This window comes from Centruroides sculpturatus, unplaced genomic scaffold, assembly GCF_000671375.1.
Source record: "Centruroides sculpturatus isolate CEXI.00-Female unplaced genomic scaffold, Cexi_2.0 scaffold189, whole genome shotgun sequence".
NCBI lineage: Eukaryota > Metazoa > Arthropoda > Arachnida > Scorpiones > Buthidae > Centruroides > Centruroides sculpturatus.
The window spans coordinates 461116-477426 of NW_019384395.1; the positions used below are offsets into that span (position 1 = coordinate 461116).

The 16311-nt window shown below is 28.8% G+C and overlaps 1 protein-coding gene across 1 annotated transcript in view; it reads left to right on the forward strand.

The window, feature by feature from the left end:
- The first annotated feature begins 829 nt into the window (after positions 1 to 829).
- The window catches only part of LOC111618368 (probable Ras GTPase-activating protein), a 141968-nt gene continuing 126486 nt past the window's right edge, over positions 830 to 16311 (forward strand). Inside the window, exon 1 of the mRNA XM_023359880.1 lies at positions 830 to 977. Within this exon, the coding sequence (XP_023215648.1) occupies positions 920 to 977 (58 nt within the window). The 5' untranslated portion in view covers positions 830 to 919. The remainder of the gene's footprint in view (positions 978 to 16311) is intronic.

Here is a 16311-nt window from a genome sequence, read left to right on the forward strand (position 1 = left end):
GAATACACGCCACTTTGAATAATTAAAATTTCAATAGCATTTTACTCAATAAATAAGGAGAGAAAATTAGATAGATAAATATCACCATTTATTTTCTATTAATTTCCTTATTATTTTTAATGGAAATAATTTGGTTTTTATATTCTAAATTTATAATTAATAATTAATCTATATAAATTATATCCAGAGGAAAATAACTGGAGAACATTTTGCCCTATTTTAAGTGTTAAAGTAGGTCTGCCATACATTAAAATAAATTTTGTTTTTCTTTCTTTTTTAAATCTTCCGTATGTCCTAGATTGTTTAATTTAGTAATGTAATTTAATTAACGATAATACTTTGAATTTTTTTTATTATGTTTATAGCAAATTTTAATATTTTAACAAAATTCATACATATTTAGTGACGGTTTTAGGCGAAAGATGGTGCCACTTATATACAAAATTTGTTGTACTGTATATAATTTAAAATTTTAAAGAAATATTTAAATATATTAATAAAAGTTTTTGAATTTATTTTACATCAAATTTAAATACATTTTAAATTTTTTAATAATTGAGCGTTTATTATGATTTAAACAGAATTATTAATACTAAATTTTTATAATATAAAACTATTATCTGAATAAAGGTTTTTAGTTATTCATTAATTTTATATTTATTACCGAATAAATATTTTAAAATGAATAACTTCAAACACGTTTCGATCGTTTCAAAAAATAAATAAATAAATAAAATATCGATCTGACGTCAGAGAGACGTAAAAGCGGCAATGACGTCACGAAATATTATTGCCCCTGGCGTGGAGGAAGCGAACTATATCAGTCAAGTAGTTCTTCCGTACAGAAAAGCATGGGAAGCGTTTAGGGAGAAAAATATTCGAAAAAAAATCGATCAAAACTTAACAGATTTGTGTCGGTATGTCGAAAAAAAGATGCGAATATCCTTGTAGAGTAGAAGGATGGTTAAATATATGCGGTAAGTACACTTTTTAAACGTTTGTGTAGAAGCAGTTCAATCACCCTGCATGTGGGCTAACGCGGTGGGTCTTCACTTCCTCTTTTAGTACCTTCATATCTTCAATCTACTATATTTATACTTTACATACTAATTATAAGTCGGCATTTTTAAGGATCCACTCGAATATATTATTACACCTCATTCTCCAGTTTTTTTTACATTTTCAATCTTTTTTAAGGTCATCTACTTGGCTCATCCATTCTGACATTGGAAAAATTATGAAAATTCAAGGTGAGAAGAAACTAGAATCAACATTAGATGATCCAGGAAATGTCGATGGGGAAACAGATTATAGTAGCAGTGATGAAGATAAAGTGGCTCCTTCGATGGAAGAAAAGTGTGGCAGTGGCAATTCTGAGGAAAAGTTAAAAAATCGTTTTGCATTGCTTTTATCTTAAACAATAGTCATCCAATTTTAAATTCTTCCATAAATCATTTAAAATTAAAAAGTGAACAGTATGTTCAGGTTTTAAAAAAATCTCTCTGGTTGTTTTAATTTTTGTTATATATGTTAAAATATATATAATACTATAATTGGATTTTGCTCAGAAAACCCCGCACAATTTCTCAGTAATCATCAGGGTTTATTGTAATTTATTGACTAAAAATAAATGAATTATTTATTTTAGAAATAGAGAATGTAATCTGATAATATGAAGCTAATTCGTGTTTTAAATATATATTTTTTTATCACACAGTTTAATGGAAAGTTGTTATATTAGCTTTTTAAGAGTGAATATACAGTATGTATAATATATTACATCTTTTTATTATATTGGATAGTATTAGAGACAGTCAGATTGTCTTATTGACATCTTTTTAATTTGCTATACGGTGAGATCGATGATACTAATACAATAGAAATCGGGAAAAATATTTCAGGAATCTAAGGTATAAAATCAAAACTTGCCAAGCAAGAAAGAATTAAGCATTAATTCCAAAGGCACTTCCATCTATATATGAGTGCAATTGCATCTANATCATCTTAAGTAAATCATAAAAAATTAGAGTTAATTCTTGCTATTCATCACTTTTCTAAACTCGAAGAATAAAAATTCTACCTCGTTCTTATATCATGAGCATCTCATAATGTGATAAGAAGACAGGCGACTCTTCCCAATGGATAATGATAATGGATAATGCTTCCAGATAATATTTTATACACCGAAAAGGAAAAATTGTGAGTTATGAGGTTTTCTAGATGCTCCTCTTTAAACAATCTCATGCATTTTAAAATGGTCGAATAGAAGAAAAAAAAGAGGTTGTGGATAATCAATTAAATTCACGCCCATCCTATTTCATTATCATAGATTATATTGGATTTTAAATAGTTTTGGCATGTCTTTTATGAGATTTTTACTATCTTGTGCCTTATAAATCTGTAGATATTCATTATTTCTGTAGAAAAATAAAGATTTATCATCTTGATAATTAATAGGATTTCTCGTTTTTCTGGATTTTATAAGAAAAATTATTTTGTTTGATTATCTCCAATTGAACTTTATTCATTTTTTAAGCACATTATTATATTGCTCCAGACCGCGTATGATAATGTGTAGGCTACATAATACACATTACACGAATTATGTAATATTGGCACATGATGCAGATTATGTATAATTCACATATTAATAACAAATTATTATCTGGAAAGTACAAATGTATCGATTATCTGTATATTAAAAGTGTGTACATGCTAGATCAGAACCCCACTTTACGATCGCTCCCTTTACAATCCCCCTTTCTTACGACTGATATGGAATTTCCTGTAATTATAATTTTATATTTCCATTTCGATGTAGTTTTATACGATTCAAAATTTATTCCCAAAAGTAGAATTTCAATTTATGATATAAACTATGAAAAATTTGAGTTTGATTTACGACGTTTTTTATGATAAAATTAGGTCGTAAATGCGGGGCTCTACTATATAAAAAATATTTAAAAATCTTCAAAATTTAATTTCCATTTAAAGCTGCGATTTTCAAATATTAATCCGATTTATATATTTATTAAGGATTTCTGTAGACGCGATCGTTGTGTTGCATTTAGAATATTTGTTTTGGAAAATAAATGATCCGTTATCAATATTCCAGAGAATAAATTAATTTGATATTACTCATACTGGAACATACGTTTTTGTTTTTCATTCCTAGATTTGAAGATTTTCTCTAGAAATAGTTGATGTATTCTCTAGAATGTAGAGAACAAATTTTAGAATCTCTTTTGGAGTAATATTCTAAATTTATTCTAGAACAAATTAATTACAAAATATTATTTCAAGAATATTCTGCAATGAGCTTATTTTATATTTTATTATTATTATAGAATAAAAGAATTTTAATAAATTCATCATAGAACATTTTTCGAAGAATACTCTAGAACAATCTGTAGAATAACTGCTTATTTTAGAATAAATAGTTTTAATTTGTAACGCTCGGATAATCACTATTAAAACATTCTTCTAGGATTATTATTATTAGCCTATTATTATTATTATATCTAAAGTTAGATAAAGTAAAAAATGAATATTACTGTTTGTAGACGTGTATAAAATATTTATACGTGTAAACCTGTATAGATCTTTAGGCCAGTTTAACGAAGATAGGCACCAAAAAAATTTTAATTATATGTTTTTATATGAAGCTGTAGATAAATCGTTACGGGGAATCTTCGATTTAAATAATCTGGAAGATAATCTGCTCTACTTTATATTGATCGCTCTGTACAAAGGCTAGTTTTTCTAGATTATTAGGTTCCATTTTATAAAAATTATATTAAGCCAAGATATTTTGATTATTCGATTCGTCTACTCGAAGATGAATCCGGATAAGCGAGACAAGTAAGAGAAGGATAGTCACGGGGTTACGAAGTTTTATATAGTCACGCGACTAATAAGAATAACAGTCACGTGATCTGAATAGATTTCGGAAGTCGTGTGATCAGAATAGCTTTATTAGGAGTTTCCGGAATTGCGCGGTAAAGGTGAAACATGTAGAGGTTATAGTCATCGCTTTGGCACGAACACTTCGAGGTCGGTTCTTTGGGAAGTCTCTCGACGCTCACGTGACCAATCTTTTCCATCATCATTGTAACTTGCACACCTCTGCTGTAGCACTTCTTGAGCTTGTTTTCTTGCAGTCGCGTCACGTCGAGGTGCGATTTAAATCATTGATAAGTGGGGGAACTTGTGGACTCTACGTGTTCTCTGCTCCTATAGTAACAAAGATGATTCTTTCTGATATAATCGTCTTTTTGATTATTTTATATTCTAGTATGGTAATAACAGAGATTTTTGTACCTCTTCAAAGAACCGATTGTTTTGTAGGTTGTTTAAATATTTATGATTTAGCGAGTATAACACACGCTTCTGTTTGGATTTTATCGAGTTTTTTTCCTCCCCTGTTCTCTACTATAATATTACGTAAAATTTGTTCTTATTACTATCAACACCAATTCGTGTCTATATTTGTATACGAAAAACTCGTTTTCTGTTGTATTAACAGTGTGGCACTTGTCTCCAGTTGTATCATAAAATGTTGCAGAGTAACGTGTAAAGATGCTATTAGGTGTTGAAAAAATGAATCTACTACACGTTTTGCAGGGGGTACACGTGCTGTTAGGCGAAGAAAAATATATTTGCTATTATTAGGTGACGAAACACATACTGTAGGTCCAACATCTTTCTCGTCAATATATTATTATAACAAGATAGAATTATGGTAATATTAAACGTTCAGAAATTCCGTTAAATGTACTAATGAGTCACGTGACGGTGCTATTTTATGAGAGAAACGCTTTACATTCCTTCAATTAATCATCATTTAAAGTTGCCGTTGACATAACGTTGCCCCTGAATAAGTAGGAGCAGCAGCAGCAGCAGCAGCTCGTAATAAAAGATCGCAAAGTGATTTGGATCGATTTTTACAGCAAATTTTATTTTCCTCTCCCGCATAAACCGTTTTCTGACAGCTTTATTAGTTAAATTAATCTACGAAGCTCTACGTAACAATGTTATAAAAAAATTTGATTGATAACATTCATGATACTTCACTAATTAATTTAGAAATGTGTATTATATATACTCTTCGAGTCGATGAATATTTTATTAAAATCCAGAAAAACAGTTTTAATCATAAATATATTAAAATTTATATAAAACCTTTAAATTACATCTTTTTAAATCGTCATTAATACATTTTAAGCTAAACACACACACATATTGTACGGTTGGATAATGAAGAATGAGATGATTGAACTAGATAAACAAGAACTACGTTATTTCTCATTATTAAAATGTCAAAGTGTACAGATTATGACAAGTTATCTCTTTTGGAACGATAACAAAATGTTTATTGGATTAAAAGACACGATGAATATCAACAATTCTTTATTTGAAAGGCACGTTATAAATTACAACTTCCTAACCGGTAAGTCGCGAGCCCCTGTTAATTTCCCGCTTGTTTCGTCAATCCAAAAGTGAATAAATGAATAAAAATTGTCAGGAACGTTTCTAGAAACAGTTTTCAAGGAGATAAATGTGATCGAAAATGTGAATAGATCGATAAAGATGAATATTATTATTATTATTATTCTTTCGAGTGCACGTAATTATCGATTCGGATGCAATATAGTGTATTAGCTGTGATATAAGAGGACAAAGAGTTGCATCTTTTTTACTCCAGTGTTGCTTAACAATGATCGTTTAGTGTGTAGATGAGTACAGTAATTATCAAGTTAACATTTTCGGATGAGAAAACATCTTTATTCGATTCACATGGGGACAAGGATTGTTAACTATCGTACCATACAAGCTGGTATCTGTAGCGCATAATGTCACAAAGCCATTCATGATGATGGTTTATATATGGTAATCCGATTCATTATACTATATTAACTCTACAATGTATTATCTTCGCTCGAATATCAGTAACTCATAAACGTGTAACGACATTTTCGAGTAACTCGAGCTTCGTTATCGTTCGAAAACTTGCAGAACAACTCTGAAACTTGTGTTGTTAAAGCTCATTGAAACGTGGTCCAGTTAGTAAGCCGCTATGTAGATGTAAAAGTACTATTCGTCTATGCGAGATGTTGTGTGTGACATTAAAAATACATTGTCATAAAATATTAACATAGTAACATAATATGCTAGATTATGTTACATTGAAAGCATGCCGCAATATGTTGGTTTAGTAATGATATACAAGTGATATCTCATTGAAAATGTATGAGAATCTGTCACTAGATTGCAAATTTAATGTCATTATTAACCATAATTTTAATATTATTTTAGGAAATTGTCACGAAATCAGATTTTCTTCTATAGTTTTCGTGATTTTAGCGTGTTTTTGCATGTCTTTACATGCCTTTTACAGATTATTTTTTTAAATGTAAAGTCACGAAAAACGCGTATCATTTAATGGTTTGTTGTCATTATTGAGTAATATTTTGTTTAAGTTTTAATTTACTATCATGATTTTATAGTACAGTACAGGTATACCGTGCTTATTATACTGTAAAATATTGTATAGTCTATTATATAGTCATACTGTATTATAAAATAATTCCACATAACTTGGGAAGTTAAACAAACAAAGACTTTGTTGTTAAATATAAACTACATAAAACTATTATAATTGTTATTGTAACAGCAATTTTTAATTGCTATATTAGAAACGATTTAATTGTTTCGCCTAAGATAATAAAATATAACGGTACTACTACTGTACAACTACTACGGTAATAAATTATATTGGTTTTTTTTATTTTAATCACGTGGCCGGAAGAGTGACCGTTTTGATAGTCCGTTAACTATAGACGATTAAAATAATTATCTCAACATGGACTTACGAAATGGTCTAATAAACAGCTGGACCATTCGATTACTAAAACAGTATGGACTCCTAATATTATATGGATTACTAAAATAGATTCTGTACTTCATTATGGAGTAGTGTAATGAATTTCTATTTATAATTGGAGCCTTTGAGTTAATAAAACATATACATCAGACCAGCATTGCTAATCCGGCCATTCTTTGCACAGAGGGATGCTAGATTAGCGAACATGCCGCATTACTGAGAGTGTATAGGCCTAAAGCCATGTACCGAAGACCGACAGGTCACGGCTTTAGGTTCTGTTGGAACTGTACTGATTTTATTGTAAAATTATGTACAGTATATTGATAGGGTATCTGTAAATTTGAATTTTTATTAAATTAATGTTACAGCTTGTATGTAAGACAAGCATATTATAATGGGAGTATGCCGGATTATCAAGAGTGTACTTTCTCTTGATTGATTAATGGAATGTGGTAGTAAAATAGGTATCTCGATAGGGACTTCAGAAACGAGTGCTTTGATATAAATTATTAAAATGTTTCCAGTAGGAACTACTGAAGAGGAATAAATATTTCTTTGTATTAGTTCAGAAGGTAGTTTTATATGAACTATTGAAGCAGATACTCTGATATGGAGTATTAAAACAAATAACTTATATAGAATTATTCAGGCTAATACTCCACAATGGATTATTTAAACGAAAGCTTTAGGCTATCTATTTTAGTAGTCCTTACCATTATGTGCTACTAGATATATCTTTTTCAATATTCTACATCGAGATAAGCGTGGACTGTTGAAACGAATACGCAGACGTGGACTATTAAAACAGAAGCTTCAATCAAAACTACGGCAACTGAAATACCCCAAATTGTTCATCTGTGTAGAAATTTATTTTACTAGAGAATAGAGTTAACCTACTACAGTAGTGATATGACTCGTTACACAATTGGACTTTTCGCTTTATTAATTAAAATCAAATACTCCGAGATGTAATAGAAAAAACAAACTACTCAAATGGATTCTTAGGATAATAGAGCGATTTGGCTATTGCAAATGCTTGAAAAATTTGTATCCGAATTTTAGATGTATTATTTGCGTGAAGAGGAGGTAACAGGATATTGTCAAGGACAGAGATAGTCACTTACCTGAGAGAAAGAGAGAACTATATACATCAGTGAATATGAGAGATGATTTCATTTCGTTTCATTTCAAGCGTGGAATTCTCAAAACTTTTTTAAAATTGTTGTTTCGATTGAAAAAATGCGATAAAATCTATTCGCGATAAGCAATTTCATACAATTATTCATTAGTTTTGAGAACTGAGTTAACATACGAAGAGATAAACGTTAGAATTAAGTTATATTAATAGTAATATTATTTTTTTCTTGTTGTTTCTGTATCATTAATCATTTATTTGGTTATTTTTTCAGATTGTGACGTGATGATATTTTAATCATCTTTTAAGCTCTTTCCTGTTTTAGGTTACAAAAATGAGTCCCATGGCGCAATTATGTACTTCAACAAGTCGCCATCTTGATTTTTTATCGCGTGATCGTGATGCGTGATTCCATCTCTAAATCCCGCGAGAAAAAGGCGAGATCTCTCGCTATCACGTGATAGCGCCTACCACATTGTATAATGTGGCTGCATGCTCCCGAGCTTCTTCCTCCTCCCTTTCCCTTCCCTCGAGTGAAATCGATGAATCACGTCCTGTGACGTCACACTCAGTTACCCTTCCGTGTAATTGCCTACATTAATAACGTCGTATCAAAGTTTATCGATCAGAGTCTCCTTTTCTATTGTCTGTTTTAATCTTCTGCTCGTCATTCCGACGTTCAAAATGGCGTATGGTTTTCTCGAAGGATTCGGGTTAGGTTCGATTGTGTAATTAAATTTTAAATGCGTTTCGGATAACAGAAACTAAAATCAACTTTTATTATTATTAAACTTTATTGAGCTTATAAAAACAATGTAATTTTTGTTGGAAAGCATCATGCAACTATTTTTAATGTTAGCAATTACAAACTGTTCAGATGAAAGGTCCTTTAGCACACTGAAGCATGTAAAAAGTATTTATATACAACATTAAAGCCAGAGNAAATGTGCTGCTCTGGGATACGCTCCCATTCTTGTTGCCACACTACAATTGTATGCTGCCAAAGGAGCTGCTTTAACCTGGAGACCGGTAAATGGCTGTACTTGTGGAAAGTATGCCCCATTGTGTTACTGTTGTGATAGTATTGAAGGGTGGACATGTTACTAATTGTTGAGGGGACAGTGATAAGTCCATGTGTGTCCAATAACCTTTTTCCAGGTAGTTTATATGAAAAAACTATCCATGTAGATTGAGATTCTGACCAGGACTTAAACCCAGGTCTTCCCAGAGTAATAGGTTGAAATTATGCTTTGTCATCTGGCCACCAAAATTAATATTAAACTTCTATTGAAAATTATACTTTGAATATTGTTTTTAATTGTAAGTATATTTTTTCCATTATTAAAAAAATATTAAGTGTTGAAATAAAATTCCAACACTTACAATATCAGAAAAAATTGAAATAAATTATCTTGGATATAATTATATAGATATTCATTTATCAATGTCATGTATGAAATATAAGAGAAATGTTAGTACAAAGTACCAGTATCATTTTTGTTATAGTTTTTAGCTAGGATTTAATTAGAATATTTTGTAACAGAATTTAATTAAATCTTCTTAGAAACTATTTTGTATGAGTATCATTTTACAGAAGATTGTTGCATTTGAACTTGCTAACAACTAAATCAATAGATGTTAATATCCTCATTAAAGAATAATTTAATGATCACATAAACCTGTACAACTACTTATCTAAGATTTTATTTAACAAGATTATTAAATGTAACAATTTTGTAATCACTATTTGATATTTATAACCATAATATAAACCTAAATTAACAGTCATTAAGGAAAATAATTCATTTGAATATATGCAAATAACATATTTAAAAGTTAAATGAACAACAAGAACATGTAAGGAGGATAGCAATGATTGATTTAATCATGATATTACTATAATTGCTATGCTTAGCTATTTTTGCTAATGTTATAAATTATCTACCCTTGAAAGAGCATTATGTTAGACGATAAAGATGTGGATATGGATGATATATTTATAATGGATATGGTTAAAATAAATTTCTATCAACTATATCATCAATTTTTTTAGTTAATATATATATATATATATATATATATTCAGNTTGGACTTTTCGCTTTATTAATTAAAATCAAATACTCCGAGATGTAATAGAAAAAACAAACTACTCAAATGGATTCTTAGGATAATAGAGCGATTTGGCTATTGCAAATGCTTGAAAAATTTGTATCCGAATTTTAGATGTATTATTTGCGTGAAGAGGAGGTAACAGGATATTGTCAAGGACAGAGATAGTCACTTACCTGAGAGAAAGAGAGAACTATATACATCAGTGAATATGAGAGATGATTTCATTTCGTTTCATTTCAAGCGTGGAATTCTCAAAACTTTTTTAAAATTGTTGTTTCGATTGAAAAAATGCGATAAAATCTATTCGCGATAAGCAATTTCATACAATTATTCATTAGTTTTGAGAACTGAGTTAACATACGAAGAGATAAACGTTAGAATTAAGTTATATTAATAGTAATATTATTTTTTTCTTGTTGTTTCTGTATCATTAATCATTTATTTGGTTATTTTTTCAGATTGTGACGTGATGATATTTTAATCATCTTTTAAGCTCTTTCCTGTTTTAGGTTACAAAAATGAGTCCCATGGCGCAATTATGTACTTCAACAAGTCGCCATCTTGATTTTTTATCGCGTGATCGTGATGCGTGATTCCATCTCTAAATCCCGCGAGAAAAAGGCGAGATCTCTCGCTATCACGTGATAGCGCCTACCACATTGTATAATGTGGCTGCATGCTCCCGAGCTTCTTCCTCCTCCCTTTCCCTTCCCTCGAGTGAAATCGATGAATCACGTCCTGTGACGTCACACTCAGTTACCCTTCCGTGTAATTGCCTACATTAATAACGTCGTATCAAAGTTTATCGATCAGAGTCTCCTTTTCTATTGTCTGTTTTAATCTTCTGCTCGTCATTCCGACGTTCAAAATGGCGTATGGTTTTCTCGAAGGATTCGGGTTAGGTTCGATTGTGTAATTAAATTTTAAATGCGTTTCGGATAACAGAAACTAAAATCAACTTTTATTATTATTAAACTTTATAAGGTAATTTAAATTTATAAAAGCACTTTTATAAATTTAAATTAAAAAAAAAGACTATTCGTTGGCTTAGTGATGACGTCATACTATTCAGAGTTTAAAAACAATCTGAATAAATAAGTTTTATGAATTATTAGTAGTATAATTTCAATTAAAATAATAATATAAATAACTATTTTCATTTATTTTAAAGCTGAATTACGTAATCGTTTGCACAGAATAAATTTTTCGATTTACTTTTTTTTATACTCACTTCGTTCTTTTCGCAACGTTCGATTTCGCACGAGATCGGTGACGTGACGTTGCTATGGTTACGCGAAATTGAACATTTAGCGTCACGTGACTAAGTAAACAATGAGATGAACATAATTTCGATAATCACGTGGAATTCCTCGTATCGAAAATTGATCGATTGTTATAGGTGACTTTTAAAGAATTTATATATTGTTCTTTTAATAAGGTTTTTTATTTAATATAAAAAAAGATTCGCCAATTATTTAATGTAATTCTTAAACAAAATTATTACATTTAATTACCATCATTAAGTAGTCTTTTCTACATAATTTAATACCATTTTAAAAATCTTTTAACCAATTTAATTGTCAAAAAATCACTGATTTTGATTGACGCTCCGTGTCACGTGACAGGATTTAAATTTCGTAATGACATAGTTCCTATTTTAAGGAGAATATAAAATATCAAACTTTTGTCATCCCTGCCCGACTTATGACAGTATTGTCCGCATAAATTGTGACAGTCGGGCGTGTCTACCTGTCTGTAAGTAGGTCAAGGAGTAATGTACCATTGGAGCTACAACCGGGACGTAGAAAATGTGAGTGTAGACGAGTTAACTGAATCAGAAACATCATCTTTAGATTCTAATTTAGATAAAAAGGACATGAAAAAGTAAAAAAAAAATACTCCCTCTTCATGAACTAAATTGAATTTTAAAATACGAAACACACCTCTTAAAAAATACAATAAAATAATTTTAAATAAAAATACAAAATATTTTTTTCATAATTGAAGTTGTTTTAGAACACGTTAAAAGGTTTATTTTACACAAAACTTTTGTACTTTAATGAAATCATCTGACATTGTTTGAGTAAGAAACCAGTTTTCGTGAAAAAATCTGGTAATTGGCGAAGAAAATAATGATTTCTTTCTGATGTCATATCATTGTCATACCACGAAAGAATTCGTGGCAATATCTGAATACTTCAATATAAAAATACAATAATTTATTTTAAAAATATTAATTACGTATAATTTGAAAGATGTACGTCATTTAATCAATTTGAATATTTTTTTAAATTTCGTCATTCGTGAAACTTTTTATTTTAATTACCTCCTGAATAAAAAGAATAATAGTTTGTTTAACTTAGTGATGACGTCATACTATTCAGAGTTTAAAAACAATCTGAATAAATAAGTTTTATGAATTATTAGTAGTATAATTTCAATTAAAATAATAATATAAATAACTATTTTCATTTATTTTAAAGCTGAATTACGTAATCGTTTGCACAGAATAAATTTTTCGATTTACTTTTTTTTATACTCACTTCGTTCTTTTCGCAACGTTCGATTTCGCACGAGATCGGTGACGTGACGTTGCTATGGTTACGCGAAATTGAACATTTAGCGTCACGTGACTAAGTAAACAATGAGATGAACATAATTTCGATAATCACGTGGAATTCCTCGTATCGAAAATTGATCGATTGTTATAGGTGACTTTTAAAGAATTTATATATTGTTCTTTTAATAAGGTTTTTTATTTAATATAAAAAAAGATTCGCCAATTATTTAATGTAATTCTTAAACAAAATTATTACATTTAATTACCATCATTAAGTAGTCTTTTCTACATAATTTAATACCATTTTAAAAATCTTTTAACCAATTTAATTGTCAAAAAATCACTGATTTTGATTGACGCTCCGTGTCACGTGACAGGATTTAAATTTCGTAATGACATAGTTCCTATTTTAAGGAGAATATAAAATATCAAACTTTTGTCATCCCTGCCCGACTTATGACAGTATTGTCCGCATAAATTGTGACAGTCGGGCGTGTCTACCTGTCTGTAAGTAGGTCAAGGAGTAATGTACCATTGGAGCTACAACCGGGACGTAGAAAATGTGAGTGTAGACGAGTTAACTGAATCAGAAACATCATCTTTAGATTCTAATTTAGATAAAAAGGACATGAAAAAGTAAAAAAAAAATACTCCCTCTTCATGAACTAAATTGAATTTTAAAATACGAAACACACCTCTTAAAAAATACAATAAAATAATTTTAAATAAAAATACAAAATATTTTTTTCATAATTGAAGTTGTTTTAGAACACGTTAAAAGGTTTATTTTACACAAAACTTTTGTACTTTAATGAAATCATCTGACATTGTTTGAGTAAGAAACCAGTTTTCGTGAAAAAATCTGGTAATTGGCGAAGAAAATAATGATTTCTTTCTGATGTCATATCATTGTCATACCACGAAAGAATTCGTGGCAATATCTGAATACTTCAATATAAAAATACAATAATTTATTTTAAAAATATTAATTACGTATAATTTGAAAGATGTACGTCATTTAATCAATTTGAATTTTTTTTTAAATTTCGTCATTCGTGAAACTTTTTATTTTAATTACCTCCTGAATAAAAAGAATAATAGTTTGTTTAATCGATAATAATTTATAAGAATTCGAATTTTTATAAGAAATTATTTAAAAGATTAAATAAATTTGAATTGTGAAGTGATATTCAAGTAGAGAAAAACTGGTTTTAGTGCTGTAAATTCGATAATTTATCTTCCTTAATTAAAGAGTGAATATTTTGAATTTTTCAAGAGAATAATTCATTCATTAAGTAACGAATATTTAGGTAGAAAAATAATTGGCTTTTAATACTGTAAATTCTGTAGTTTCTCTTCCTTATTCAGTTTGAAATTTTGAATAAATAAATTTAAATTATCTTTACAAAAAATTAACACTAAAATTGAAAATGTTAAATTAAACCGAACAAAAAGTGCATGAAGTTACTTACTCAATCAAATTGGAGTTTTTCTCCAGAGACAATATGTAATGTTAGTTTAGTGAGTCACCAGTTGGCCCATAATTCCTGACCCAACGGAAACAATGACGTAATTCTCACAGTATGTACTACTAAGCAACCCACCTTATTTATTACTTAAGTGGGAACATTAAAGTGCTTCTCGAATTTTACTAATTGAAGTCTTAATTGTCTAACTCAGGATTTTTAAAATATTAAATTGATGTTGAAAGTCAGTAAATTGATCCTTCGTTCTTCTTTTTTTTCCTTCCTTTATTTCCTATAAAATATTGCCATAACAACTAGTTGCTATGACAACATTGCCCCTGTTGTTATAGTTATTGTGTTGGTGTCGCGATCTACACGTATATGATTTTTTTTTAAGTTATGTGTTGTTTGTTATCGTTTCTTTTTTTCTTTTTCATAATTAAATTTTTGGATACATCTTTGCGAATATTTATTATTAAATAGTTTAAAGTTTTTATGTATTTTTTGCTCGATTGTTTGTCCAATCACAAGTTTTTGCGTAAAAAATCGCTAGAGTTAAAATTTTCAGGTGTTATTGTATGTCAAGATTATCCAAATAATTTTATAACAAATTACATCTCTTTTTGAAAAATGATTTTCAGCAGCTTATATACACACACAAAAAAATCTATTTTTCTAGGAAATTACGAAGCTAGAAAGATGGAATTTATATTCGTTACATCCATGTACTGTACAGTATTTGGATGTCTGGCCGTAAAATCTCTCAAAAACTTATTTTCGTGATTGAAAACAGGATAAAATTCCTCCTAATTAATCGACTGACAAACCAAAGTTTCAATGCTTTTTGATTTAAAATCGTCACACGAAATTGCAACTAAATTCTAAAACATTATAAATTTAAAGCTTTCAACACGCAATTTAACGTGTAAAAAAACAAGATATTTAACATAGTTTTAAATTTATATTCACCTTATAAATTTAAAACTAACATTTCGGCCTTTATCCTGTCTCGTATATTTTGAATTAATTGATAGTTTTTGTTAGATTGTTAAGTTAAAATTGTTTCCTTTGTGAATAATGTCTTCTGGGAATCTCTATCCCTCATTTTATGAGGGGAGAATCACCCAGACAATCTCATCGTGGGAACTATAAGTTGTCAGGTAACCTATACCGAGTGAATCTATGACCGGATGTGACAGAAGGTGAGCAAGCCACTTTCCCAATTCATTTTCGACTCGAACGACACGAATTCTCACTATGGCTGTTAATGTCCTTACACCATTTGGTCGTCTCGTTGATGGAATATAAATAACTCACTTTAATTGATGTTATAATTATGTTTTAATTAGGTTTAAAAAACTTTTTTTTTAAACTACTATAAATGCGTGTATATATAGCGACAAAAAGTGTAAATTATAACAATTGTGTAAGAGTTATTTTTATTTAAATTATAAAGTGTTGTATTATATAATTTTTAAATCTTTAGGCGAATAATTTAAAACATGTTTAAATCTAAATTAATTTTGTCTAAAACAAATTTTACTTTATTTAAAATGACAAAAATATGTAGTTTTAGCAAATGCAAAGAGGTTATTTTCGAATGTATTGATATGTAAATGCATACCTTTTATGTATATGATATTTGTGTAAAGATATATATTAAATGTAGTCTATATTTTTACAAAATTACTATAATTAGGTATACATTAAGGGTATACATTTTCAATATCTTGAGTATAGTGTTGTAAATTATGTTTAATTATAAATAAATGTCTACAGACATATAGGACTTATATATAGGTAGAATTTTACAGCGTAAAATCTAAATTAATGAGATCTAAAAACAGGTTTAATTTATATTTAAATGTATTTATAACGATAAAATGCAAATTTAACAAATACAAAGGAACTATTTTTATACAGATTTAAATTTGTAGACTCTAACTCTTTCAGAAAATGATTTAAAGCACCAGATATTAAATTAATTAAATATAAAAGCAGTTCTTAAATATTTTAAATGATAGAAAAATGTAAATTTAGTGAACATAAGTATCATTTTTATTCATTTTTATAATATAATGTATTGCAAAGTAATTTTTATAAAAATGATTTAAAATAATCAATTTATTTTAATTATTAATACTTTGAAATGCA